At 51.8% G+C, this 26,059-nt stretch overlaps 1 protein-coding gene across 1 annotated transcript in view; it reads right to left on the reverse strand.

Moving 5' to 3' along the window:
• LOC119955195 overlaps positions 1-26,059 on the reverse strand; it is a 162,944-nt gene that overhangs the window by 27,092 nt on the left and 109,793 nt on the right. Inside the window, exons 19-22 of the mRNA XM_038781183.1 lie at positions 22,233-22,296; positions 3,757-3,846; positions 3,349-3,468; positions 2,250-2,455 (exon numbers count right to left, since the gene is read on the reverse strand). Coding sequence (XP_038637111.1) covers positions 2,250-2,455; positions 3,349-3,468; positions 3,757-3,846; positions 22,233-22,296 — 480 coding nt within the window. The remainder of the gene's footprint in view (positions 1-2,249; positions 2,456-3,348; positions 3,469-3,756; positions 3,847-22,232; positions 22,297-26,059) is intronic.

Raw genomic sequence — 26,059 nt, forward strand, 5'->3', positions numbered from 1 at the left:
GGACTTCAACCCATACTACCTCAGTAGGCAGATCCTCCTCTAACTGCCTTTCTGCAGCTGTTATACTATCTCTAATTAACAATGCAACCCCCCCCCACCTTTTACCACCCTCCCTAATCTTATTGAAAGATCTATAACCAGGAACCTCCGACAACCATTTCTGCCCCTCTTCGATCCAAGTTTCCGTGATGGCCGCCACATCGTAGTCCCAAGTATCGATCCATGCCTTAAGTTCACCCATCATATTCCTGATGCTTCTTCCGTTGAAGTATACACACTTCAACCCATCTCCGTGCCTGCAAGTACTCTCCTTTGTCAGTGTTACCTTCCCCACTGCCTCACCTCATGCTTTGAAGTCCTGAACATCGGCTACCTTAGCTGCTGGACAACAAATCTGCTTCCCATTCCCCTGCCAAATCAGTTTAAACCCTCCCGAAGAGTACTAGAAAACCTCCCTCCCAGGATATTGATCCCCTCTGGTTCAGATGCAACCCGTCCTGCTTGTACAGATCCCACCTTCCCCAGGATGCGCTCCAATTATCCAAATACCTGAAGCCCTTCCTCCTACATCATTTCTGAAGCCATGTGTTCAACTGCACTCTCTCCCTATTCCTAGCCTCGCTATCACGTGGCACCGGCAACAAACCAGAGATGACAACTTGGTCTGTCCTGGCTTTTAACTTCCAGCCTATCTCCCTAAACTCGTTTATTACATCCACAACTCTTTTCCGAACTACGTTGTTGGTACAAATGTACAGCACAACTTCTGGCTGCTCACCCTCCCCTTAAGGATCCTGAAGACACGATCCGAGACATCCCTGGCCCTGGCACCCAGGAGGCAACATACCTTCCGGGAGTCTCGCTCACAACCACAGAATCTCTTATCTATTTCCCTAACCATTGAGTGTCCTATCACTATTGCTTTTCTGTTCTCCCCCCTTCCCTTTTGAACCTCAGAGCCAGACGACTCAGTGTGAGAGACCTGGTCGCTAGGGCCTTCCCCCGGTAGGTCAACCCCCAACAGCATCCAAAAGAGTATACTTGTTTTGAAGGGGAACGGCCACAAGTGATCCCTGCACTGCCTGCCTGTTCGTTTTCTTTCCCCTGACTGTAACCTAGCTACTCTTGTCCTGTACCTTGGATGTGGTTACCTCCCTGTAACTCTTCTCGCTAACCCCCTCTGCCTCCCGGATGATCCGAAGTTCATCCCGCTCCAGTTCCTTAAGACGGTCGCTGAGGAGCTGGAGTTGGGTGCACTTCCCACAGGTGTAGTCAGTGGGGACACTGGTGGTATCCCTCACCACCCACGTCCTCCAGAAGGAACATGCCCTAGCCTCCATCCCCTTACCTTGCAGAATAGAGCTGCCCTGTGGACAACCTGGAACTCCGCCCTCTGACTCTGCTCCCAGTCAGCTGCAGTCTCTGTAAACTCCCAGCTCCCTTCACGCTCTTTGAGGAAATGAAATGAAAGAAGCACCTTGCTCCCTTCTCCCTCATCTAACTCTCTCAGTCACCCAACTCTCATTATAGCACTCAAATGCACCCAAATTCAGCACTCAGTGCAAACAAAGTCTGCACTGTAGCTGGATCACCTTTATACTGTGAATCTGGTCTCTGAAAACTGGCCTAATCCAATTAACTAATTAATAAACTCCAGCTGCAAATACCTACAAGTAGAACTTTTGTTTGAAGTGGATTGAAAATTCACCTTCTTCTAAACCAAACAGCAACTTTTAAGTTAATTAACTAAATAAAAGACTAGACTTCAGATAAAAATGAACCCATATTATCCCTCAGTCACCAAACTCTCACTATAGCACTCAAATGCACCCAAATTCAGCACTCAATGCAAACAAAGTGCAAATATTTTTTCATCCACTCTAAAATACTTGTTCAATGAGTCAATTGGATAACAAGACAGTTTCGCAGTCAACCAGGGTTTTCCCATTGAAACGTACAGTGAAAAACTTAAAGTTCTTAGATGAACAACAAGAGTACAGTAGATTTCTGCTGTAATAGGTATAAACTCTACTATTATCCTGTTTTATAATTAGTGCCTCAACAATCCATGGTAGCAAAGAGTCAGGGAGATAATATGCTGCACCATTCCACAATTGGCCTCAAAGTTAAGTCTGTAGCAACACAAGTGTTTCCAACAGTCCTCAAGTAGCTCAATGCAATCAGTTAAAAGGACCAAGTTTTCAAAAATCTCATTACCAGCGTAAATAAATGTTATTATGTAATCTTACCATTTAGCACATTCAATGTGATTATTGGCCACAGACAGGTAGAGCAAACTTGGAGCACTTCCCTTCATTAATTTTGTGACCATTTCTTCCTTCAAGTCAAACTGCTGCAGTAGTTCAATAACATCTATTCTACCTTGCATGGCAGCACAATGGATTGGCAGCAGTTCTTTATTGTTCCATCTTTCTATTGTGGCCTGGTGGGATAGCTGTGTACCAGGGAATAATTAATTGTAATTAGTTTTGTAACAGCTTCTGGCAGAATCTTGACGAGAGCTATTTTAGTAAGACACAATAACAGAGTAGCACCAGATTACAAAGCCAACATTTGCTTCGATTTGGCTGATCCAATTATACAGTTTTTCTGATGAGCATTCTGCAGTTGGTCTCTCAAACTGACATCTTTGTTAGCTAATGTATCAAGTATGTACTTAAAAACATTGATGTTAGATACTAAAGAAAGGTAAATGGCAAGGTATTTGGTGCAGGTATTGCACCTATTATTGCTTTCTTCCATTCCTGTCAGATGGTAGTGGACAGTTTTAAGAAAATGGTTGTATACGTTTTGCACTATACCATGTGAAAATCTAATTTCACCCCTCCACATGTGGCAGGTAGATAAAGTAATTCACATTGAAATCAACCCCACGGTGTGGTTTGCATTATAAAAATTGGAATCTTCAGTCCAACCGGAGATGTGGTACCACTCATGCATTTTAATATATGTTTTGTTGAAAAGGTTCCTCAGATTAGCTTGTTATATAGTGGCCGGCCGGGTACACAATGGCTAGCACTGTTGTTTAACAGCGTCAGGGTCCCAGGTTCGATTCCCGGCTTGGTCACTGTCTGTGCCGAGTATGCGTGCCTGCGTGGGTTTCTTCCCACAAGTCTCGACAGACCTGCTGTTAGGTGAATTGGACATTCTGAATTCTCCCTCAGGTGTACCCGAACAGGTGCCCGAGTGTTGCGACTAGGGGCTTTTCACAGTAACTTCATTGCAGTGTTAATGTAAGCCTGCTTGTGATTACTATATTTTATATTATGTCCCTGCTTTAGTGTGACTTATTAATATTTGACTTTTGAAATGGCACAGAGGTTTTACCAAAAGTTTTAAACAATCCAATCGAGCTGGTTTCTTCACTTCACCAAAGCACACTATATGCAACGGTGTATTTCCATCCACATCTGACCAGTTTACATCAGAACCATGGTTAATCAGCAACTGAAATGACAAGTTGAAAAAAAATATGGATTTTATCTAAACAGGAGTTAAAATAATAGCTCAAAACAGTCTATTAGAATGAAAGCTCTGTCGCCCATTGTTTTATTTTAATCAATAGTACTTATAGAACCAATGAGCTACAGCAAAGCAATAAAATAAGAATTAGGAAGAAACAAAAATCAGAAGATGACCCTTTTGAGCAACAGTAAACCAAGTTCAAATCAATTGAGGAAAATAAACACCAGTTTCTAATGTTCCATTTCAAATGGTTCTCATTGATAAACTGACCTCCATTGTCTCCATATCTCTTGATCGATGCAATGGTGTTGCGCCTTTGTAATCCAGCAGGTTAACATCAACCTTCAATTGTAGAAGTGACTGAAAACAAGAAATAAAATAAATATACTGATCTGTGGGCACAGTTAAAGAAAATCCATTGCTAATCATGGTTCAATAGTTAATTGAATACAGGTTACCATGCTCGGTTATATTTGATAATTCGGTTCATTTGAAACTAAAATTATGATAAGTTCTCCAAACTTTTAACAGTTTTTTGGTATTTAATGTAACCTGCCTTTAATTATTGCAGTTAGGCGTTGGAATCAAAATGTAATAAAATGCAGATATAACCAACCATCCAAACATCTCCCCTTGGCATTCAAAGGCATTATTATCAACATCACAATAGGCAGCACAGTGGTTAGCACTACTGCCTCACAGCGGCAGGGACCCGGGTTCAATTCCGGCCCTGGATAGGTGTGTGCATGTTCTCCCAGGTATGCGTGGGTTTCCACCGGGTGCTCCGGTTTCCACCCACAGTCCAAAGATACGCAGGTTAGGCAGGATTACTGGGATAGGGCAGAGGAGTGGGCCTACGTAGGTGCCATTTGAGGCTCAGTGTGGACCGAATGCCTCCTTCTGTACCGTAGGGATTTTATGAACATCCTTGGGCATTACCATTGACAAGCAACTAAACTGGACCAGCCATATAAAATGCTGTGGTTACAAGAGCAGGTTAGATGCTGGGAATTTTGTGGTAAGTAACTCATCTCCTGACTTCCCAAAGCTTCTTCATCATCTACAAAGCTTAAGTCAGGAGTGTGATGGAATATTCTCCACTTCCCTGGACAAATGCAATTTATAACAACACTCAGAATCTCAACATTATCAAAAACAAAATCAGCTCACCTGACTTACACCCAATTCACTATCTTCAACATTCACTCTCTCTACCAATGATGCACACTGACAGCAGTGAGAACCATTTACAGAATGTACTGAACCGAACCCCTTTAATGACACTTCAAATCCCGCGACCTCAGCCGCCAAGAAGGACAAGGGCAGCCATTGAAAGTTTCCCTCAGAGTCATACAGCATCCAGACATGGAACTATATAACCATTCCTTCACTGTTGCAGGGTCAAATTTGTTGGAACTCCCTTCCAAACAACACTTTGGGTGTACGTACACCATATGGACTGCAGTGGTTCAAGGTAGTTCACCACCACCTTCTTAAGGACAATTAGAGATGGTCGATAAATGCTGATCTAGCCAGCAACACCTATGTCCCATGAAAATTCTGAGCACATAGGATGGAAAGTTCTGAGGCAGGCTCAGGTGGGTAAGAACGCGGAATAGCCATGGCCAAATATTTATTCTTTTGGATGTAGCTTGCATTGTGCCCAAATTGAAAAATGGTTTTCATTTGCTCAGTTTTTCACCCAAACTCGTTTGCACATCTCCAGAAATGAAATCCCTCATGAACTGGAGAAATCAAATCACATTTTAGAATATAGATTTTAAAAAGTGCATTACAAAATATTCCTTTATATTTTATATAACCTAGTCTGGTTTTATCAATTTAAAATGGATTTTAATCAGCATGCCTTGTCCACCACTTGTAAGGTAACCCAATTGTAAGTAACAAAACTATACAAAGCCATTGACCAGTTGGTATAGTTGAGTAAATTTGAGAAGTATATTTAAACGCTTTGGAAAGGTGCCAAATAAAAGCATAATTTTAAAAGCTTCACAGAAGGTGCCATGCAATTATCGAAATTTGTCCTTGGGATTGGCTTGATCTGGGAGTGTGGCTGGTTTCCTGGATGGGGTAACTGTTTTCTCTTTTATAAAGCTAGTGCGAAAGAGCCTGGAAACTTGTGGCGGATTCAACTAAATGGGAACAAAAGTCCCAGAGTGAACACGTTTAGCCATATGCTTCCCCGAGCTCTTATGCCGATAAACAATGCTATCAAACATCAGTCAGGTAATACGGGGCCTCAGTGAGGAGCTCCGCTCACCAGAACTCCTCAGCGTAGCGAGCGATCGGGACACCATTTTTAAATGCAGTCCCGATCTCGAGCCCCCGACGCGACCCCCAATCATCCACCCCCCAAGCTCCAATGCACTAGGAGGAGGCCCCCAAGATTTTCCACACGTTCCCCCCCCCCCCCCCCAAACATTCATGCAGCAACCCCCCTGGTCCAATTGCCGCCGCGTGATAAATGGCAGCTTGGCAGTGCCAGCACCCCTGTCAGTGCCACCTGGGAACCTTGGCTGGCACCCAGGTGGGACTGCCAGGGTGCCAGGCTAGCACTGCCAAGGTGCCCAGGTGGCACCCTTCCCAAAATGGAATGTACCTGGGGGCCTCTGATCCCCTGGGAGACCCCTCATGAGTGCTGTTTCATCTGGTCCCCATTGTGGAGACCCATACTCACAGTGCTTGCCCGAGGACTCTGGGCGAAGGGGATAGATCCCAACACCATGGATGCTTTGGGAAACTGCATATTAAAGTGAGACCAGCGGACGCCAGAGGATGCACAGCTTTAATTAGGTCAAATGTTTTATTCAGGCAGAATGTGTACAAGAGCATACGGTGGGCTCATTGTGGAGAGCGCAAGCATTTTCATTATTGTGACAGTCTTGCTATGTGGAACTATTTCAACAGCCTAGTTCAGGCCAGGCCCAATGTTAAACTTGGGTAGTACATTTGAAATGTATATCGGCCCCTGGGCCTAAAGTTGCACTGGCTTTTTTTTCAATGCATTGTGCCTAAAATTGGCACATAATTTTTTTTTTCTTTTATAAACATTTTATTGAGGTATTTATGATTTTATAACAATAACAGAAGAAACAGTATACATACAAATATAAACATAGTGCAAAGGACTACTACCTCCCTCACAGGTCCCGCCTTTCCTACACCAAAGCTAAACTAAATGGACAAATGCTCTGTGCATGATGGGTTTTACAAAGGAGAGAGAAGGGGCACTCTGAGCCAGTGACAGCTCAATCCATCCAGCCTTGGAGACTACGGGTGCAGTCTACCGGCCGCACCCAACCTTAAAAGGCAGAGTGACGCAGTTGGGAGAGGCCGCCCCTGGGATTTACCCGGCTTGCCACGCCTAGCGACATCGAACGGGATCTCGTGAGGCGCCGTGATCAGTATTTGGTAAATCTGCATATTAGAGCGATTCTCATACAACATGTAGCTCACCTGATCCAATCGAGATTTTGGGATCTAACTCCTTCGCATGGGCGACCTAAGTGTGCGCCGTTCAGTACTGGTCCCCACATACGCGTCTAGGCGGAACGGCACTTGGCAGGAGGTGAGGCTCCCAGGGGATCGGAGGCCCCGGGTGACCTCCTTATAGGTCAGCTGGGGCTTTGAGCGGTGGGGGGGGGGGGGGGGGAGGTCATGTCAGGGAGGGGTGCCATTGAAAAATGGCATCCCGATCTCCTCCTGCACGGATGAGTTCTCGCGGGTGAAGTGTGGCCGTTCCTCACGGAGGCCCTGGATTGGAACAGAGTTCTGTTCATTGCGTGGTCTTTCTCAGGGCTGCGAACACCAGGAAACACCCAGCTAAATGCGCTCGACATGTTGCAATTGGATTAGATCATGGCTAAAAGATTCTTAGCCTCACTTGAGCTTGAAAGAAGCTGCATATGATGAAAGTTCTTACATTTATTTCCAGTATCATTGATATAGAACCATAGAAGAGTTACTGTGCTCAAAGAGGCCATTCAGTCCATTGGTGTCTGCACCAGCCAAAAAGAGAAAAAAAATAAACTAGCTGTTTTTTTAAATTCCCATTTTCCTGAACCTGGTACATAGTCCTGTTGGTTACAACACTTCACATCTTCACATATCACATACACCTTCAGGACAAATTGAACATTTCAGCCTCAACCACCAACTTAGGAACTGAATTCCAGACCACAACCCCCCTTTGGATGCAAAGGGTTTTCCTAATCTTTCTACCCATCACCTTAAATCTATTTCCTCTGATAATTGACCCCTCACCTAGGGGAAACAAGTCTTTCTTGACTAGGCCCCTCAGTTTTGTACATCTCAATTAGGTCACACCCCCCCCCCCTCCCCTCCCCCTCCAGAGTCTCCTCAGTTTGAAGTAAAACAACCATAGCAAATGCAATCCTTCTTCATAGCTGCCATTTCCAAGCCATGAATCTCCTCTGCACTCTTTCCAAAGCAATTCCTGAAACGTGAACAGAACTGTACACAAACTCCGGCTGTGGCCCAACAAGCATTTTATACAGTTCTATTACATCCCTGCTTCGGTCATCAATACATTGCCCAATAAAGGAAAGCATTGCAATATCAGGCACTGCATGGAATTGATGGATGATGTGATGTTTCTGCGCCATTGTTGAAGGTGAATTTCTACCTCCAGATCTCCATACCTTAAACCAATGTTTCCATTTTTAAAAGCTAAATTTGTCCTAAGACTGATAATTGTTCACTGGTTCAATGTCACTGAACACCCAGTAAGTCGGTGTTATCTGGAGCTCTCAAGTGCAGATTTCATTCTTTAGGTATTGGTCATGTTTTGCGGATAAAATAACAAACGTGAATGATGCATACTGTTATTAAATGTTCAAATTTAACCGATCAGTAACTTGTGGCAAGGAAGAGAAATTCCACAACTGCCACAAGTTGTTAGCTGATTTGCAGCAGTTCAATTCATGCATTGATGTCCCCATGAAATTGTATTTGTGCATTCATTGCCAACAGCAAGTCTAATAGTGAGTATAAGTACCAGCTTAACGGCAATAATTGTTAATGAATGCCAATCAAACTCTCTTGCCCAGAAAGGGAATTAAAAGTGGGGAGTTTAATCCATTCCTCCAAATCGTTGCCAGACTCCAGTAATAGCAGGTTAGTAAAATTAAGCTGTCCCAATAAGATCAGCTGGACCTACAAGGCTGCTCCCATCCTTGCACGTTTTTAAAATCAGTGCTTCCCTTGCAATTCCTTGTGAATTCAAAATGCCAACAAATTGTACAATCAAAACCAATATATTGAACTATTTGGTCAACCATGAAAAAAAGAGATGGAAAACGTTATTAGTTTTTAATAATCTTCAGAATATCATACATATGATTCCATCCCCACATGTGGCTAATTTTTAAATGATCTTGTAAACCATTCGAAGTAAACGGTAGAGGTGTACACACAACACCTTGTTAAAGTGTAGCCTTGCCGACATTCTGTGAATTAAAGAAACTATATAACAAACGTCTCGTACAACATTTAAAAAAAAATAATAACACATTGAGAGGAGATGAAAAGTTTGTTGCTCTGGCAAATTATATCACATAACACCATTTGTTATTTATAAATAATGGCCTCATATATTACATGAATACCATTATCAACTTACATTGCAACACGGTAGCATTGTGGATAGCACAATTGCTTCACAGCTCCAGGGTCCCAGGTTCGATTCCGGCTTGGGTCACTGTCTGTGCGGAGTCTGCACATCCTCCCCGTGTGTGCGTGGGTTTCCTCCGGGTGCTCCGGTTTCCTCCCACAGTCCAAAGATGTGCAGGTTAGGTGGATTGGCCATGATAAATTGCCCTTAAGTGTCCAAAATTGCCCTTAGTGTTGGGTGGGGATACTGGGTTATGGGGATAGGGTGGAGGTGTTGACCTTGGGTAGGGTGCTCTTGGATAGGGTGCAAGAGCAGACTCGATGGGCCGAATGGCCTCCTTCTGCACTGTAAATTCTATGATAATCTATAATCTAAGCATTTGATTTTTTAAGTATGCACAATTAACTTTTAAATTGTCATTTATTCACTCCAGTTTTCAATTCTGTCACAGACATTCCCTTTTGCTCTTCCTCCCCATCTTTCATTGTACCTGCTTAAAAGTGGCTTTGTTTCGAACTTTTTCCAGTTCAGATGAAAGGTCATAAACCGGAAACATTGGACTGAATTTTTCCAGGCCTTCTGAGGTGGATTAGACGGGACAGGGAACTAAATTGTAAAATCGTTTCCGAGCTGGCAGAGGCTTCCTGCCACAACAGCAGCGATAGTCAATCAGGTTCGTTAAGGGTCAATTGAGGGAAGATTGATGGATATTTCGGATAGTGGTAGATCTCCAAGTTGAAGCCAGAGACTGACAGGTAACTGGAGGCAGTCTCCCATTGGCAGGTCAGGGCCCATACACATCTCCTCTCAATCACCTCAGCATTCACTCGCTGGGATTCAATGGGCATAGCTGCGACTGCAAATTATCCTGTGGAAGGGTTTCATCGATCACCTGATTGCTGTGGTCAGGTGTGAATTTTCACAATCCTACATTGTCCCGATGTACCCTCGGTCTCCTGCCCGACTCCGCAGTGCTTGGTGGAGCTGCCAGCCAGATATCAATGCAGGCCCTCCTATTGGGGCCTCCTGCCTTTCCTAATTGACAGGCCTCCCAGAAGGCTTTTTAATTGGTTACAAAGGCCATTACCCCTCACCCTCAATGGCCAAGCCTGCATTTCCAATGTCAGGAATGTGACGCAACCAGGAAAATTCAGCCGGTTAACATTAATAATAATAATAATAATAATCTTTATTGTCACAAGGCTTACAGTAACATTGCATGAAGTTACTGTGAAAAGCCCCTAATCACCATATTCCGCCGCTTTTTTGGGTGCACAGAGGGAGAATTCAAAATGTCCAAATTACCAAACAAGCACATCTTTCGGGACTTATGGGAGGAAACCAGAGCACCCGGAGGAAACCCACGCAGGCATAGGGAGAACGTGCAGACTCCACACACAGTGATCCAAGCGGGAATCGAACCTGGGACCCTGACACGGTGAAGCAACGGTGCTAACCACTGTACTACCGTCCCGCCCAAACACATTGGTCATATTGATATGACATTGCAACAGGGGATTGCTAACATTTTGGCAGGCACCCCACCTTCAGCTGTACTCCCTTCAGCCCCCCCCCCCCCCAAACCATCAGCTATACTCCCTTCAGTCTGTCTTCCCCCGCCCCCCCACCATCAGCTGTACTCCCTTTGGTCAGCTTTAAGCAAGGCATGGGAATAGCTTATGCAGATCTTCCTTGTACCTCTGGTGAGGATCAAGAGCAGACACCACATCCATGCCTTTGCCTCAACCCCATGCCCCTCCACAGGGCAGGGGAGATGGATATCGAGATCCAATTGAAAGACAGCGAGAACCCCAACACAGGCTCAACAGACAATTGTCAGGTCTGTGTGTACCAGCATCTTGGAAGGGCCAGGCACTCTGAATTAGTCACTAGTAACATCTGCAATCACGGAGAACAGGACCTCTTTCCCAGTGAAGCAGCCGCACAGTATTTGCAGTGGTCAACAATGTTTTGGTAAACAAAGGGTGCATCACCCCACACACGATCTCTCTCCCACTCCAAAACCAGTTTACAGGAAGCCAACATTCTAACATGAATTAGCCCAGACAAGGAATCCAAGCAGAAGTCTTTGTAAAGACAGGTTTACAAACAGGAATGTCTCCTCTGACACCAATTCATTCCCCATAAAAACATTTACTCACCATTAAGGGACTTCTACTGTATAATAATGAGCAGTAAAATGATATGAAATGAGCTAAAAAAAAATTCAGGGCTACGCATTTGTAGGTACATTGGGTCTGAAACATGACAACCACCCATAACCGCTTCCTTAAAAGATTGCACATGTCTGTTCTCATGGATTCCAAATTTCCTGAATTGCCTGCTGGGTAAAGCCTCCACTTGATGCGTTACTGAATCATAAAGGTACACTGTCTGTGCATAATCAGAGGATCTCAGTGCATCCGGATTAGGAAAGTGAAAGCAATTAGCTAGATTCCCTGCTACTAATTGCTAGCCAGTAACATATGCTGGGAAATATGCATCTGCGGGTGTTGGCCGAGGACTGGAAATGGGTTGGCTGTGATTCTCCACAGGCTCAATTTGCCTGTTCTTGATCCTAGTTTAGTTTCATACCTGAATCTTGGATCAGGACCGAGAGGGATTCTGGTGCCAATTGAACCATACCCAAAAAACCCAAAAACATTGCTGAAGATTCAAATAAAGTCAAATTGATCAAAGAGTAACATAGCCAGAAATGTTTTTAAAATACGTCCATGGGCTCGGAGTACACCTATCGGAGTCACAGCTCCAGGGTCCCAGGTTCGATTCCCAGCTGGGTCACTGTCTGTGCGGAGTCTGCACGTCCTCCCAGTGTGTGCGTGGGTTTCCTCCGGGTGCTCCGGTTTCCTCCCACAGTCCAAAGATGTGCGGGTTAGGTGGATTGGCCATGCTAAATTGCCCGTAGTGTCCTAAAAAAAAGTAAGGTTAAGGGGGGGGGGGGGTTGTTGGGTTATGGGTACAGGGTGGATACGTGGGTTTGAGTAGGGTGATCATTGCTCGGCACAACATTGAGGGCCGAAGGGCATGTTCTGTGCTGTACTGTTCTATGTTCTATTCTATTTATCTACACAAACACTGCATCTCAGGTGCCTCCTGCTCTGACATAATAGACTTGCTGCAGATGCAGGACAATTTTCTTGGAAAAAAAAAGAAAAGCCAATGAATCCTGGCTGGGTCTAACCTCCCGCCTGAATCACATGTTTTCTAATCTGCCTAGTTCCTTCACTAAACAATCAAACTCTGAATGGCTTGAGGAAGTTTATTCATGTAAAAATAATCAGATACAGTGGCCTTAAAAGACACAGAACGACTGTAGTATAATTACACAGTGTAACACTCTGGCTGTTCGAAACTAGTGTCAGCCTCAGCACAAGGTGCCCAAATTTGAGGTTTTGCGTGGGTTCAAGTTCCAGGTGATGAGAGGCAGGCCATACTGTTCCCCCAAAGGCTTCAGAGGAGCAGCAGAAGGGTTAGAAATGCTGTCCAGTGGGCAGTGGCTATCAGTTCAGGCAGCATGACAAGGAGGAACTGTGTCCAACATCAGAAGAAGACCAAGGACCTCAACTGAGCTGCAAGGGCAAGTGTGGTAGTCACCACTGATGTATATATGTGTTTTACGGTAAGGACCCTGTACTATAGGTACGGGGGTAGATCCCTGCCTGCTGTCTCTGCCCAGTAGGCGGATTACAAATATGTGTGCTTCCCGTACAGCAGCCATTTCGTCAGCTGCTGGAGGCGGCCACACTTCTCTGTGTAGTAAAGCCTCGATTACATTCTACTCTTGTCTCGTCGTAATTGATAGTGCATCAGTAAGTTACCACCTCTCTCCCAGCATCAGTTCCGCCTGCCACCCCTCAATTACCCCCCCCCCCCTCCACCAAGAGATCCTGGGCCTTCACCCCCCCGATGAAGAACGGGCCCTGGACATTGTGTGTGGTGGTGGTGGAAGAGCGAGAGAGTGCGAGAGCGAGAGAGAGGGCGAGAGAGTGCGAGAGCGAGAGCGAGAGAGAGGGCGAGAGAGTGCGAGAGCGAGAGAGAGGGCGAGAGAGTGCGAGAGCGAGAGAGAGGGCGAGAGAGTGCGAGAGGGCGAGAGAGTGCGAGAGAGGGCGAGAGAGGGCGAGAGAGGGCGAGAGGGCGCGAGAGGGCGAGAGAGGGCGAGAGGGCGAGAGAGGGCGAGAGGGCGAGAGAGCGCGAGAGGGCGAGGGCGAGAGAGGGCGAGGGCGAGAGAGGGCGAGAGAGGGCGAGGGCGAGAGAGGGCGAGAGAGGGCGAGGGCGAGAGAGGGCGAGGGCGAGAGAGGGCGAGGGCGAGAGAGGGCGAGGGCGAGAGAGGGCGAGAGAGGGCGAGAGAGGGCGAGAGAGGGCGAGGGCGAGAGAGGGCGAGGGCGAGAGAGGGCGAGGGCGAGAGAGGGCGAGGGCGAGAGAGGGCGAGGGCGAGAGAGGGCGAGGGCGAGAGAGGGCGAGGGCGAGAGAGGGCGAGGGCGAGAGAGGGCGAGGGCGAGAGAGGGCGAGGGCGAGAGAGGGCGAGGGCGAGAGAGTGCGAGGGCGAGAGAGTGCGAGGGCGAGAGAGTGCGAGGGCGAGAGAGTGCGAGGGCGAGAGAGTGCGAGGGCGAGAGAGTGCGAGGGCGAGAGAGTGCGAGGGCGAGAGAGTGCGAGGGCGAGAGAGTGCGAGGGCGAGAGAGTGCGAGGGCGAGAGAGTGCGAGGGCGAGAGAGTGCGAGGGCGAGAGAGTGCGAGGGCGAGAGAGTGCGAGGGCGAGAGAGCGCGAGGGCGAGAGAGTGCGAGGGCGAGAGAGTGCGAGGGCGAGAGAGTGCGAGGGCGAGAGAGTGCGAGGGCGAGAGAGTGCGAGGGCGAGAGAGTGCGAGGGCGAGAGAGTGCGAGGGCGAGAGAGTGCGAGGGCGAGAGAGTGCGAGGGCGAGAGAGTGCGAGGGCGAGAGAGTGCGAGGGCGAGAGAGAGTGCGAGGGCGAGAGAGGGCGAGAGAGAGGGGCGAGAGAGAGGGCGAGAGAGAGGGGGCGGGAGAGGGCGAGAGAGAGGGCGAGAGAGAGGGGCGAGAGAGAGGGCGAGAGAGAGGGCGAGAGAGAGGGCGAGAGAGAGGGCGAGAGAGAGGGGGCGAGAGAGAGAGGGCGAGAGAGAGGGCGAGAGAGAGGCGAGAGAGGCGAGAGCGAGAGAGAGGGCGAGAGCGAGAGAGGGGCGAGAGAGTGCGAGAGCGAGAGAGAGGGCGAGAGAGTGCGAGAGCGAGAGAGAGGGCGAGAGCGAGAGAGAGGGCGAGAGAGAGGTGGGCGAGAGAGAGGGCGAGAGAGAGGGCGAGAGAGGGCGAGAGGAGAGAGAGGGCGAGAGAGGGGGCGAGAGAGGGCGAGAGAGGGCGAGAGAGAGGGCGAGAGAGAGGGCGAGAGAGGGCGAGAGAGGGAGGGGCGAGGGCGAGAGAGGGCGAGAGAGGGCGAGAGAGGGTGAGAGAGGGTGAGAGAGAGCGAGAGGGAGAGAGAGGGAGAGAGAGGGAGAGAGAGGGAGAGAGAGGGCGAGAGCGAGAGAGAGGGCGAGAGAGAGGGCGAGAGAGGGCAAGAGAGGGCGAGAGAGGGCGAGAGCGAGAGAGAGGGCAAGAGAGGGCGAGAGCGAGAGAGAGGGCGAGAGAGGGCGAGAGAGGGCGAGAGAGGGCAAGAGAGGGCAAGAGAGGGCGAGAGCGAGAGAGAGCGAGAGAGAGGGCGAGAGCGAGAGAGAGGGCGAGAGCGAGAGAGAGGGCGAGAGCGAGAGAGAGGGCGAGAGCGAGAGAGAGGGCGAGAGAGGGCGAGAGCAAGGCGAGAGAGGGCGAGAGAGAGGGCGAGAGTGTGGGAGAGAGGGCGAGAGAGGGCGAGAGCGAGAGAGAGGGGCGAGAGAGGGGCGAGAGCCGAGAGAGAGGCGAGAGCGAGAGAGAGGGCGATGAGAGGGCGAGAGAGGGCGAGAGAGGGGCGAGAGAGGGCGAGAGGGCTGAGAGCGATGAGAGGGGGCGAGAGAGGGCGAGAGCGAGAGAGAGGGCGAGAGAGGGGCGAGAGAGGGCGAAGCGGAGAGAGGGCGAGAGCGAGAGAGAGGGGCGAGAGCGAGAGAGAGGGCGAGAGCGAGAGAGAGGGCGAGAGCGAGAGAGAGGGCGAGAGCGAGAGAGAGGGCGAGAGCGAGAGAGAGGGCGAGAGCGAGAGAGAGGGCGAGAGCGAGAGAGAGGGCGAGAGCGAGAGAGAGGCGAGAGCGAGAGAGAGGGCGAGAGAGGGCAAGAGCGAGAGCGAGGGCGAGAGAGGGCGAGAGAGAGAGCGAGAGAGAGGGCGAGAGAGGGCGAGAGAGGGCGAGAGAGGGGCGAGAGAGGGCGAGAGAGAGGGCGAGAGAGAGGGCGAGAGAGGAGGGCGAGAGAGAGGGGCGAGAGAGAGGGCGAGAGAGGGCGAGAGAGGGCGAGAGGGCGAGAGAGGGCGAGAGAGGGCGAGAGCGAGAGAGAGGGCAAGAGAGGGCGAGAGCGAGAGAGAAGGCGAGAGAGGGCGAGAGAGAGGGCGAGAGAGGGCGAGAGAGGGCGAGAGGGGCGAGAGAGGGCGAGAGAGGGCGAGAGCGAGAGAGAGGGCGAGAGAGGGCGAGAGCGAGAGAAAGGCGAGAGAGGGCGAGAGCGAGAGTGAGGGCGAGAGAGGGCGAGAGAGGGCGAGAGCGAGGGCGAGAGAGTGCGAGAGCGAGAGAGAGGGCGAGAGAGAGGGCGAGAGAGAGGCGAGAGAGGGAGAGGGCGAGAGAGGGCGAGAGAGGGCGAGAGAGGGCGAGAGAGGGCGAGAGCGAGAGAGAGGGCGAGAGAGAGGGCGAGAGAGGGCGAGAGAGGGCGAGAGAGAGGGCGAGAGAGGGCGAGAGAGAGGGCGAGAGAGGCGAGAGAGGGCGAGAGAGGGCGAGAGAGGGCGAGAGAGGGGCGAGAGCGAGAGAGAGGGCGAGAGGAGGGCGAGAGAGGCGAGAGGGCGAGAGAGAGGGCGAGAGGGCGAGAGAGAGGGCGAGAGAGAGGGCGAGAGAGAGGGCGAGAGGGAGAGAGGGCGAGAGGGCGCGAGAGGGTGAGGGCGAGAGAGGCGAGAGGGGCGAGAGGGCGAGAGGGCGAGAGGGCGAGAGGGCGAGAGGGCGAGAGAGGGCGAGGGCGAGAGAGGGCGAGGGCGAGAGAGGGCGAGAGAGGGCGAGGGCGAGAGAGGGCGAGGGCGAGAGAGGGCGAGGGCGAGAGAGGGCGAGGGCGAGAGAGGGCGAGGGCGAGAGAGGGCGAGGGCGAGAGAGGGCGAGGGCGAGAGAGGGCGAGGGCGAGAGAGGGCGAGGGCGAGAGAGGGCGAGGGCGAGAGAGGGCGAGGGCGAGAGAGGGTGCGAGGGCGAGAGAGGGCGAGGGCGAGAGAGGGCGCGAGGGCGAGAGAGGGCGCGAGGGCGAGAGAGTGCGAGGGCGAGAGACTGCGAGGGCGAGAGAGTGCGAGGGCGAGAGAGTGCGAGGGCGAGAGAGTGCGAGGGCGAGAGAGTGCGAGGGCGAGAGAGTGCGAGGGCGAGAGAGTGCGAGGGCGAGAGAGTGCGAGGGCGAGAGAGTGCGAGGGCGAGAGAGTGCGGGCGAGAGAGGCGAGAGAGAGGGCGAGAGAGAGGGGCGAGAGAGAGGGGGCGAGAGAGAGGGCAGAGAGAGGGCGAGAGAGAGGGCGAGAGAGAGGGCGAGAGAGAGGGCGAGAGAGAGGGCGAGAGAGAGGGCGAGAGAGAGGGCGAGAGAGAGGGCGAGAGAGAGGGCGAGAGAGAGGGCGAGAGAGAGGGCGAGAGAGAGGGCGAGAGAGAGGGCGAGAGAGAGGGGCGAGAGAGGGCGAGAGCGAGAGAGAGAGGGCGAGAGCGAGAGAGAGGGCGAGAGAGTGCGAGAGCGAGAGAGAGGGCGAGAGAGTGCGAGAGCGAGAGAGAGGGCGAGAGAGTGCGAGAGCGAGAGAGAGGGCGAGAGCGAGAGAGAGGGCGAGAGAGAGGGCGAGAGAGAGGGCGAGAGAGAGGGCGAGAGAGAGGGCGAGAGAGGGCGAGAGAGGGCGAGAGAGGGGCGAGAGAGGGGCGAGAGAGGGCGAGAGAGGGCGAGAGAGAGAGAGGGCGAGAGAGAGGGCGAGGGCGAGAGAGGGCGAGAGAGGGCGAGAGGGAGAGAGAGGGAGAGAGAGGGAGAGAGAGGGAGAGAGGGAGAGAGAGGGAGAGAGAGGGCGAGAGCGAGAGAGAGGGCGAGAGAGAGGGCGAGAGAGAGGGCGAAAGATGGGGCAAGAGAGGGCAAGAGAGGGGCGAGAGAGGGCGAGAGCGGAGAGAGGGCAAGAGAGGGCGAGAGAGAGGGCGAGAGAGGGCGAGAGAGGGCAAGAGAGGGCAAGAGAGGGCGAGAGCGAGAGAGAGGGCAAGAGAGGGCGAGAGCGAGAGAGCGAGAGAGAGGGCGAGAGCGGGAGAGCGAGAGAGAGGGAGAGCGAGAGAGAGGGCGAGAGAGGGCGAGAGCAAGGGCGAGAGAGGGCGAAGAGAGGGCGAGAGCGAGAAGAGAGGCGAGAGAGGGCGAGAGAGGGCGAGAGAGGCGAGAGAGGGCGAGAGCGAGAGAGAGGCGAGAGAGGCGCGAGAGAGGGCGAGAGAGGGCGAGAGAGGGCGGAGAGGGCGAGAGAGGGCGAGAGAGGGGCGAGAGCGAGAGAGGGGGCGAGAGAGGGCGAGAGCGAGAGAGAGGGCGAGAGAGGGCGAGAGAGAGGCGAGAGAGAGAGAGGGCAGAGCGAGAGAGGGCGAGAGCGCGAGAGAGGCGGGACGAGAGCGAGAGAGAGGGGCGAGAGCGAGCGAGAGGGAGAGAGGGCGAGAGCGAGGGCGAGAGAGGGCGAGAGGGAGAGAGCGGAGAGAGAGGGCGAGAGAGGGCGGAGGGGCGAGAGAGGGCGAGAGAGGGCGAGAGAGGGGGCGAGAGAGGAGAGGGCGAGAGAGGAGAGGGCGAGAGAGGAGGGCGGAGAGAGGGCGAGAGAGAGGAGGGGGCGAGAGGGGAGAGAGGGCGAGAGAGGGCGAGAGAGGGCGAGAGAGGGAGAGAAGGGCGAGAGAGGGCGAGAGAGGGAGAGAAGGGCGAGAGAGGGAGAGAAGGGCGAGAGAGAGGGGCATAGAGGGCGAGAGGGCGAGAGCGAGTGCGAGAGAGTGGAGAGGAGAGACAGTGAGGGCAGAGAGAGAGGGCGAGAGAGAGGGCGAGAGTGTGGGAGAGAGTGCGAGAGAGGGCGAGGAGAGAGGGCGAGAGAGAGGGTAGGAGAGCGTAGAGAGGGCGAGAGAGAGGGCGAGAGGAGGGGCGAGAGAGGGCCAGAGAGAGGGCGGATGAGAAGGGCCGAGAGAGGGCGAGAGAGGGCGAGAGCGAGAGAGAGAGGGCGAGAGCGAGGGCGAGGGAGAGCGAGGGAGGAAGAGGCGAAAGTCCGAGGGGGAGGAGAAGAGAAAGAGAGGAGGAGAGAGAGAAAAGCGAGGAGGAGGATGAGAGAAAGCGAGGGGGAGAGAGAAAGCGAGGGAGAGAGAAAAAGCGAGAGAAAGCGAGAGAGAGAGCGAGGAGGAGAGAGAAAGCAAGGGAGAGAGAAAGAGAGAGAGAGAGAGAGAGAGAGAGAGAGAGAGAGAGAGAGAGAGATCCATTTGTGCTACCGTGCTGCCCGTCTCAAGTGACAGTCCACGTCGGACCGAATGATCCTTCCCCCTCACTGACCACACGTCTATTGCCTCACAGGACCTCCATCTGATGAGGCCAGGCCAGGCCATCCGGAGCCCCCCCCCCCCCCCCCCCCCCCCCACCCACCCACCCCCAGCCTATCAGAAAGCCACCTTGGAATAGAGCTCCGAGGAAATCTGCACCGAGGTGTCACAGCAATCACCCTCACCTTCCACTTGCGCAGACACGCATCTCGGTGGGTGCCCATTATTCAACAGGCTTCTGGGGCACAATCTGGTGAGCAGCACACAGCAGTTAATGAACATCAGGTGTAGGCAGAGATGTCCGGGGGAAACAGTAGTCAGAGGTCTCCGACCCTCCTGGACAAGGTTCTCTGATGCAGATGATAGGACACAGCCATGACATTCAGAAGGGGGTGTCAGCAATATTCTCGCACCTGGAAAGCTAATTGGAGGAGTCCCAAAGGCTACGGGCGCAGGAGACAATGTGTGGCACTGAGGCCAACAGTCATGGCCTCGTCACCAAGGGCATTGACACCATTGTACAGACAAGGGCAGCCTCCAGGATGACTCAGAGGCCTCTGGAACTCACTCCAGCTGCCCCTCCATCCTATGGAGTTCCCCAGGGTCCTACTTTCAGGGAGGAGGAAGCATTGGAGGCCAACCCAGGGCCTGCCACCAAGGAGACAACTCCAGTCCAAATTCCCCCCTGCTGACACCGAGCAGCAGGCAAAACAGGGTGGCATGGCGATGTCTGCGACACTGGTAAGTTAGCCAGGGCCCTCTAGCTTGCAGTAGACCTCCCTGCACCCGAACCCCTGATGCCCTCTGGCTCTCCCCATGCCATGGCCTCCCGGGCACAGTCGTCCAAGATCAAAATCCCCAGCCCCTTGCAGCCACCTCTCCTCCATGGGCTTATCCTCCAGTCACTCCTTGACCACCGCCTCCGGGCCAAGTATCCCTCCTCCTCCAGCATTCCATCCCACTGTTGTGTCAGGTTGTGGAGGGCACAGCAGACCACCACCACAAAGCAGCAGACGCTCTGGGAGGCATACTGCAGGGCACCAGCAGAGTGGCAAAGGCATTGGAACCACATTTCCCAATGCACCGCTCAATGACAGCATGGGTGACAATGTGGGCCTCATTATAACATGTCTCCCGCCTCAGTCTCAGGCCTCTGCACGGGCGTCATCAGCTATGACGTCTGCAGGTATCACTTGTCCCCCACGAGTCAACCAATCATCCTGAGGTGGTCCTTGAAGAGATCGGAGATCTCAGAGTGCCCCAGGATGAAGCTGTTTTGCACGCTCCCTGGGTAGAGGGTACACACGCATGCATGATACGGAGGTGGTAGTCGCACACGATCTGAATATTCAGAAAGTGGAATCCCTTCCTGTCAATATTGGGCACTCCCTCATGCCCCGGTATGTGCAGGGCAACATGCGAGCCATCATGCCCCCTGCGCCAGGGGCATTCTGGCATTGGCAGCAAGTAATGCAGCCTGGGCATCTTGGTGGGCCTGGTCCAGATCATAGGTGATAAAGTCCGATGCCCAGTTATACAGAGCATGAATCTTCTCACGGATGCACCGGTGGGCTGTAGATTGTGAAATGCCATACAGGTTCCCGCTTGAACCCTGGAATGACCCAGTGACATATATGTTAAGGGCTGTGGTGACCTTCATGGCCACCCGGAGGGGGTAGCCTCCTTCTACACCGGTTGCCAAGTCCGCAAAGATGTGGTACATATGACGCATTCTCTCTCTCCTGAGACGGAGTCTTCTACGGCACATGGTATCCCAGCTCACTGAATGTCCAACAATGCCTGTACACCATGGGCCATCGCTGGCCTCCCCTTCTGGGTCCCTCCTCACCCCGATGTGCAGTGGCCCCTTCCACATGGGGTGCCACCTTCAGCCTGTGTTATTGCTGCTGCCATCTGCAGAATCTGCCTACCTCGGCTGCCACAGGCACAGCGAGGGGAGGCTCTGCAGGACCCACTACCAGCCAACATCTTTATATCTGGAGAAGGAGGGAGACCGACAATCAGTTCGGCTTTCCATCCCAGGACCCTCAAATCCCCCAAGCCTCCCCCACCCACGTGTCTCGCCTCTCCCAGAGTGCCATCCAGCGAGCCAGTTGTGCTGGAAAACCTTGCTCTTCACACTCACTCCTGCCCAGATCAGGAGCCCTAAGATCCCAGACCTCTGCCGGGAACATTAGGGAGACCGTACTCGGGTGCCTTCCTGTGATCCACATTCTTACACTTTGGTCGCAAGAAGATCCCCAGTACTGAAGCCCAGCACTTTTTGTTTGATTGTTGACAGCTGCCTCTATGGTGCTGATGCTCCTTGGGTTCAGGCGCACTGTTCAGTCATCAAGACACAAAACCCCTCACCCTCTTGACTTATGGGCGATTCCCTGACCTAGAACGCTTCAGCCCCCTGACCAAGGCCAACCACTACACTCCGTTCTCGCTATTTTTGGCCTTTCCCATTTTTCACCCCAATCCGCAACAGGCACAACGCGATGGTTAAATTGTACCCAGTATTCGCAACAACATGGAGAGAGTGGATAGAGATCTGATCAGATAAAGAAAGGAAAAATACCCTTTATATTGCAGTGGAAAACTGAAAATGTTATAAACAAAATGGGCTAGATTCTCCGTTTGGGAGACTACGTCCCCATGCTGGCATGAAAACGGAAGTGTTTTATGCTCGTAAAACTGCCGCAAAATGGCCACCGATTCGTTGTTTTGCTGCGGTTAGCAGGGAGGCAGCGTAGAGCCCCCAGCACGGCCCTGAGGATTTCCGGGTCCGTGGCCGCGCATGCGCATGACTTCATGGCAAACTCAGTCAGCGGACCCGGACTGCAAAAATAGTACCCTCCATTGGCCACTCGCATGCCCCGGACCACCCACCCACACTGCCTCCAGCCCAGAATGAAGCCCCCCCTGCCCACAGATCGGCCATCCCCAGACTGTGGCGGCGCCAGACCGAGTCCACAGCCGCCACGCTAGGTTCACGACGGGTGAGAGCACACGTGTCCCACGCTGTCGGGAACTCAGCCGGTCGGGGACGGAGCATCGAGGGATGGGCCTCAGGCAATGGCCTGAGACTGTGGCTACATGATGCGGCATACTCTTAGAGTACACCGCTTTTCAGGGAGTGGAGCATCGTGAAAGCGGCACCACCTTACGATTTTGGCATCATCGGGGATTCTCCGCCCCTCTCACCGAACACGACTTTGGCGCCGTGAGCAGAGAATCGAGCCCAATGACTCTGCAACAGACCAGTATATAGGAAACCAGCATTAGTGATAATTCTATTGGTGTTTACCCTTTTAAAATTGTTCCATTTAATCCCCTGACATAAATCACAAGAAACATCCACAAAGCGATAAAAAAAACGTGTAAAACATACTTTTGATTCTTATGTTCACAAATATAAATAATATCTTACTTCAATGGTATCCGTTTTCCCAAAGTAAGCAGCAGTATGCAACAAAGTGCTGCCGTTAATGCACCTATACAAAACGGAGAAGTTGCAATTAAAATAGTTACCTGATTTCATTTTGTACAAAATTCCTTATATATATAAAAGATGGCATTACCCAACATGCCTAGCAGTCTAGATCTAATCTTCAGGTATGCCTAAGTTGCAGTATCAAAATGATACAACACAAAAAAAGAGACACATTCAAAAAGCTTCATAACTTATGTAAAACAAATTCCAAATAAGTTACCACCATTCATTCACCATTATATTACTAGGGAACAGTCACAGTCTAACCCAGGGGTGGGCAAACTACGGCCCGCCAAAGGTCTTTATGCGGCCCACCAAGATCAAGTCATATAAAAAATGAAATTGCCCGTAGTGTCCTAAAAAAAAAGTCAATCGTCAAACTGCCGTAAAACCCGCCCGGCATCGCGCCCCTTCCCGACGGGGGACCGATTCTGGTCCCCCGTCGGGGCTAGCAGCCCGATGTTGGAGGCTCCGACAAGTCGGGCTTAACGAAAATCGTTAAGCCCGCTTGTCGGACTTAGCGCCGGCTGACGCGTCATATGACGTCAGCCGCGCATGCGCGGGTGGGAAGACTCCACCCGCGCATGCGCGGGTGACGTCATCGCGTTTTTGCGCGAAACCCGCGCATGCGCGGTCCGGGTTGCCCCTCAGCCGCCCCGCGTATTGATACTGCGGGGCGGCGGAAGGACAAATAGTGCGCGGGCATCGGGCCCGCTGCCCGCGATCGGTGGGCACCGATCGCGGGCCCATGGCACCCTTGGCACGGCCGTGGTACTGCCGTGCCAATCGGTGCCATGGTTATTTTTTTCCAGGTGGTCACGACGTTTTTACGAACGGCAGGACCAGGTGTGTTTGCCGTTCGTAAAAAGGTCGTAAAGGGCTGGGACTTCGGCCCTTCTAACAGCTGTGAATCGCTGCCGGCCGTAAAAAAACGGTGGCAGCGATTCGTGTCGGGATTTCGGCGGGGGGGGGGAGAATAGCGGGAGGGCGTCAAAAAAGTCGGGAAGGCCCTCCCGCTATTCCCCCACCCGTCGTGGGGGGGGGGAGAATTTCGCCCGAAGTTTCTACTTTAAAATATTAATTAATAAAAATTAATTGCTTTTTTTTCTTTAAAAACCTTTTATTTTGGCTATTTTAAATATTAATTATTTTACTTAATATACTATGCAGCCCTTTAAAATTGTCAATTTCTGAATTTGGCCCTTGCACGGAAAAGTTTGCCCACTCCTGGTCTAACCTAATAAAAACAAAATTTGTTGGTTCAAAGGCTGCACAAATTAACTGCAACATCTAAATGCAAATTCAATACAAGTTGGATAGGTGACAGTTGATGAACAATTTTATACACCACTCCCACAACCAATAAAAAAAATGTTTTCAGGATCCAGCTCACCAACACTGTTATAATGCCTACAACCAAACTAAAAGGAATACATCTGACCCAGAAACAGATACTCACCCGTTTGGGAGCAACTTTAGCCCTTTACTGCAGGCATTAAAGAGTCTCCATGTATCACAATGACTTCTTAAACTGCAAAGCCAGTTCAGCCCTCCTCGAGTGCAGGATCCTATCTTGGTAAAGAGGTTGAAGTGTACACCAGCATATAATTTATTTTGAGGTCCAATCAATTGAATATAATAAAGGAAATTAACTCGGGGATAAATTAAAAGGGGCCATTCCTGGCAGGGGCACTGGCCCAAAATAACAAAGAACAATGGAAACTTAACAACATTAAATCGTAATGTGAAAACAGGGATCGATAAAACAATCCAACCCCTGCGGTGCCCACCGGGCACGGAAGGCAGATGGAGAATTGGATTGACAATTTAATTGGCTGCCAATGCTAATTAAAGAGGTTTCATTTTTAGTGCTTCAGCTAACAAGTTCTAACAGTGATCAGCTGAACAGGAGTAAAGGTATAATTGCTGAGCATTTTGAGTGCTACTTAAAGCTACGTTCAGCCTGCGTTGTTTGATATTGCTGGATGCTTCAAGAAAAATTTGAAGATTTGTTGAGCTCCTTTGTCAAGACTTCACTAAACTTCACCACCATTTCTTCTGATAGTTCTCTGAGGATTTCATCAAATAGAGTAAGTATTGGACTACTTTACCTTATTGTCATCATATAGGAGTAAGTACTGTATTGGGCATCTGGCTAGGTCTGGAAGATGAAAGCAAGGGGAATTTGAGGTCAGGTAGGGCAATACCAACTGCTCCAGGAGGGAAGAGAGCATCAAGGGGGCTCCTTCCCACCTTGTGGGTGCAGAATATTAATTTTCCTCCTTCCACCAGGATCTCATCCAAGAATCGATGAGCCCTCTCCTTCAGTACTTGAACCAATTTGAAATTTTTTGCTGTGTATTAGCCAGTATGAGCTTCCATGGAATTAGTTGTGTAAAGGTTTGTAGCTCCCTGAAAATTATAAATGAACAAAGAGCAGGATTAGGCTGTTTAGCCCCTTGAGCCTGCTCTGTCCTTTAGTAAGGTCATGGCTGATCCGACAGTAACTTTAAATCTACATCCCGCCTACCCCTGATAACCTATCCACCTCTGTTTAAACACCTCCAAATACTGTGCTTCTACCACCTTTTATATTCCGAAGACCTACAACCCTTTGAAAAATGTCAGGCTGGATTCTCTGTTGGCTGACACAGAAATCGGGAAACCCGATTGGGCGGAGAATAGCTTCTGATGCTGAAATTGAGGTAGACGCTGGTTTGATGCCAAATCGGGATTCTCCGGCCCCCCAAAAATGGTGTAAATGTGTGGCCTGAAAGTACAGTAGGCCTATAGTTGGCTGCTGAGTGAGAGAGAAGAGATGGGACGTGGCATGGGGTGGCTGCGGGCTGGCGGCATGGACACTGGGCGACCGTGCTGGCTGCGGGGGGGGGGGGGGGGGGGGGTGGTGGAGAGAGAACAGGCCGAGCAGTCGGGGTGCCCCACCCACAAGACTGGGACGGAGCCCAGGCACCGACCACACAGTGACAATAGCCGTATGGATGGGCAAACGCCCCCGACCACCCCACCCAACGGGTGACCATCCAGGGCCACACCGGCAGCCCCCAGTGATGGTAGTCTCAGCTGACAGTGCCCCTGGCAGCAGGGATGGGTGCCAGGATTTGGGGCACACACAGGGGTGGGGTGTGGCATGTGTGGGTGGGGGGGCCACAGTGTACCCCATGGCACCTGGTTGGGCATGGGTCTATGCGCTCTGCTAACATGTTTGCCTTTCACCCCTGCAGAGAATAATGGCGCTGTGGCGGTGGCCGCTGTCCTGTGGCAGAGTGAACGGGGGTGGCTTAGAAAGGAGGCAGAGGCTGCAGCAGAGGAGCGGGCTGCAGAGAGGCAGTTGGCAGCTGCTCTGGCTGGAGGGCCACCCATCCTACAGGCCAAGGGGGTGCCGGATGAGAACATGTGTACTGGCGCCGCATGTCATTTGAGGACCTTCTGGACAGGGCATGCGGACGGAGACTGCAGATGAGCAGGGAGACTGCCAGACATATCTGCCAGATGATAGCACACTTGGCACCACACGGGTATGGGGGAGGACACCCGCTCCTGGTGACCGTCAAGGTGACGATCGCCCTCAGCTTCAACGTGACGGGGTCGTTCCAGTCGCTGAGTGGGGACCTGTCTGGGATTTCACAGGCATCGGCGCACAGGTGCATCTGTGCTGTCACTGACACCCTGGATGCCCAGGCGGAGCAGTACATGCAGTACCCTGTGGACTGCGCCCACCATGACGCCCGGTCTGCAGGCTGCCA

The sequence above is a fragment of the Scyliorhinus canicula genome, chromosome 20 (genome assembly GCF_902713615.1).
Source record: "Scyliorhinus canicula chromosome 20, sScyCan1.1, whole genome shotgun sequence".
NCBI classification, from domain to species: Eukaryota; Metazoa; Chordata; class Chondrichthyes; order Carcharhiniformes; family Scyliorhinidae; genus Scyliorhinus; species Scyliorhinus canicula.